This window comes from Contarinia nasturtii, unplaced genomic scaffold, assembly GCF_009176525.2.
Source record: "Contarinia nasturtii isolate CC-2019 unplaced genomic scaffold, AAFC_CNas_1.1 Cnas_scaffold_4079, whole genome shotgun sequence".
Taxonomy (NCBI): domain Eukaryota; kingdom Metazoa; phylum Arthropoda; class Insecta; order Diptera; family Cecidomyiidae; genus Contarinia; species Contarinia nasturtii.
The window spans coordinates 1-2,820 of NW_022201375.1; the positions used below are offsets into that span (position 1 = coordinate 1).

At 38.0% G+C, this 2,820-nt stretch overlaps 1 protein-coding gene across 1 annotated transcript; it reads left to right on the forward strand.

Annotated features, from left to right (window-relative positions):
• Nucleotides 1–591: 591 nt before the first annotated feature.
• Nucleotides 592–2,679, forward strand: LOC116350289 (the record flags this gene model as incomplete). Its single annotated transcript, XM_031782042.1, has 2 exons — nucleotides 592–1,611; nucleotides 1,708–2,679. Coding segments are annotated over exons 1-2 (1,992 nt in total), but the record flags the coding sequence as incomplete, so codon positions are not given.
• Nucleotides 2,680–2,820: the final 141 nt, after the last annotated feature.

A 2,820-nucleotide genomic window follows, 5' to 3' on the forward strand; every position in this document is an offset into this window, starting at 1 on the left:
TACTTACACCGTATCGAAACGAATCAAATCAGAACAGGAGCGACTTTTGAAGTGGTCAGATGTAAGTATAGCTGATCAATATAATATAAATTTGTCATTTTTTTTTATCAATGTGCAATGCATATAGTTTTGTGATAGTTTATAAAATAAACATTTAAAATTGACGTGATTTTGACAGAGAATTTAATTAAATTTTTTACTTTTATTACTTGCATACACAATAGATTGATCGGAAAAATGGCGAACAGAAAGTAGAAGAAATTAAAAAATAATAAGTCTGGAAAACCGAAGACGATTTCGGTGTCAGCACCAAAGAAACCGGAAAAAGAGGAAAAAAATGTCGGATTGGCTACGATCAAATGCAAATTCAAATCAATTATTCGAAAAGAATACCGCGATGTAATTTACAGTGCAATCACCGAAAAAAGTTTAGAGGCGACAAAGATAACTGTATTGGCTTCGCAATTGTTTTTGTTTAAAGTTCAAAGTGCAATGGACTACAACAACTTCGGTTTCTTTGAACAAAATGGTGAGAAGTTAATTCGCAAGTGCTTTTACGCGGTTTTGGGGGAAAATATCGAAAATTGCACCATGGAACCCGAATTTCGGCAATTTGCACAAAATTTGGACGATGATCATCGCTTTGAATGGCCAAATAACAAACATTTTGGTAATGCCATGGGCGATATCATTGATATCTACGAAAACAATTTGATTACAAATTTGAACACGCACCCAGGGAAACGATTACGCGAATATCTCAACATGAAGGTGTACAAGATTAATTCGAATCCGTATTCGGTTTTCAAATTTCAAGAAAAGGATGTTAGTGCGTGTATCCGTTTGGCTATTTTTGGAAATGATGTAGTCATTCGTGGAATGGATGATGTCGCCAAACGTGAGAGAGTCCAATGGCTGATGGATTACATTCGCCGAATTTGCTGGTGGGATATTCCAAACGATAATTTGGGTTTATTCACGAAAAAACAATGGTTCAAATCGTTGCAAATCTGGCTTACTATGCAGCGCGAGATTGATGAATTCAACATTGATCAAGAGCTACGAGAAGAACGCAAAGAACAAAGACAAGAGCAACGAAAGCAACGTCGTCAAAAACGAAAACAAGATGGCCAACAACAATCGAAATCGCCTGAGAATAATGCAAAGAACAACGTACCGAAAATCAAAAATTTGACGGTTATTCCAATTTGTCAATTCAAGCGCAAGTATTTTCCCATCGATACTTTCACGCTGTATAAAATATTATGCGGTTTGAAGCTCATGCCAAAGAACGATAATGGAATACAGCTGACATCGAAAGAATTTCAGCGCGACAAAGAGTGGTATTGGGACAAAATTTTTGATATGCCAAAAATCAAACGGCTTGGCAAACGAAAGAAAATGTTCCATTATCGAATAATGTCAGATGGCGAAGGAGTTTCGTTGCTATATGATATTGAACGAGAGCCGTTCAAACCAACTGACAAAGCGGCGATCCGAAAACGATTCGTTGAAAATGGACCTGACAAAATTAAGAAATTGTTGGGCATTGATCCGAATGAAAAAACGTGGAATGCGACAGTGCAACGTGATGTAGAAACGGGCAAAGAGGTGATTGTTCATGTATTTCATTTGATAAAGTGTATTTAAAATTCATAATAGAATACAATGCTTTATTTTAATTATTTCTTTTCTTTTATTTCGTAGGTTAACATCAAGATAAGCTCAAAACATTATCATTGGATCGCCGAACAAAAGGTACGAAACAAGAAGGCAAAACGTTATACGAAGTCATTCACTCAAGAGGAACAAAATGATCGAAATAATCGGGCACTGTATCCCGTGATGCCGTCTCCCATGGGAAAACATTGGTTGTGTTATGTGCATCATCGATTGAAAATGTTGGACAAAGGAATGGAGGCGTATGCATCGGACAAATATACGCGGCTGTGTTTCGACAAATACGTCGAATCAAACAGTGCAATCGATCAAATTACCGGCATGTTGGTGAATTATGAAGCAGCAGTGGTGTATTTTGGAGCGGCTGAAATATCACCAAATCTACCGTTCCATATCAAGAAGCATGTGAGATGCCCCGGTGCACGTAAAATGAAGAACGCCTTCAAAAAGCGTGGTGATTGTGTCATTGTGCCGACGGATGAATATTATAAGTCTCAAACTTGTCCAAAGTGCTTGGAAAGATTTGATCCCCGCACAAAAAGTCATAGGTTCAAAGTCTGTCAAGACTGTAAGCCCCATCCAGCTGCTATGTTGCCATCCATGATCGTAACACAGATGGGCACACGAAAATTGCAGACATTTCGGAAAATAGATCGAATAGCAAATGCAGAAGCAGAAGCAAATCATCAAAATGCAGGACCTTTACTCTCAAAGGTGGTAGTATACCGCAAAATCTGGCTAGTAAACCCTGATAGTGGTGTTTTGGAATACGCTGATACTGATGCTGCTCAACAACAACCGAGTGCTGCTGAACAACTTAACGCGCTTGTAGCTGCAATTGAGGTGGAATTTATTGATTTTGAGGGGCGAATCAAACGCAAGACAGTTTGGCATCGCGACATTGCCGCTGCGAAATGCATCCTCATCAAGGGTAAGTTTGAAATGGAAGATGTGAAACAATCCGAAGTCGACAAGGCTGGTAGCTGGATATTCGATCGGGTATAGTGATTCATTGTGAATGGTATTGTACAAAATGTTGTGATAAATACAGTCTGTGATCAGACGGTGAATAAATAAATAATAATAAAATAATAATTACATTAGTCGTTTACTTATCTCTTTTTGTGATTTTTCAGGGCA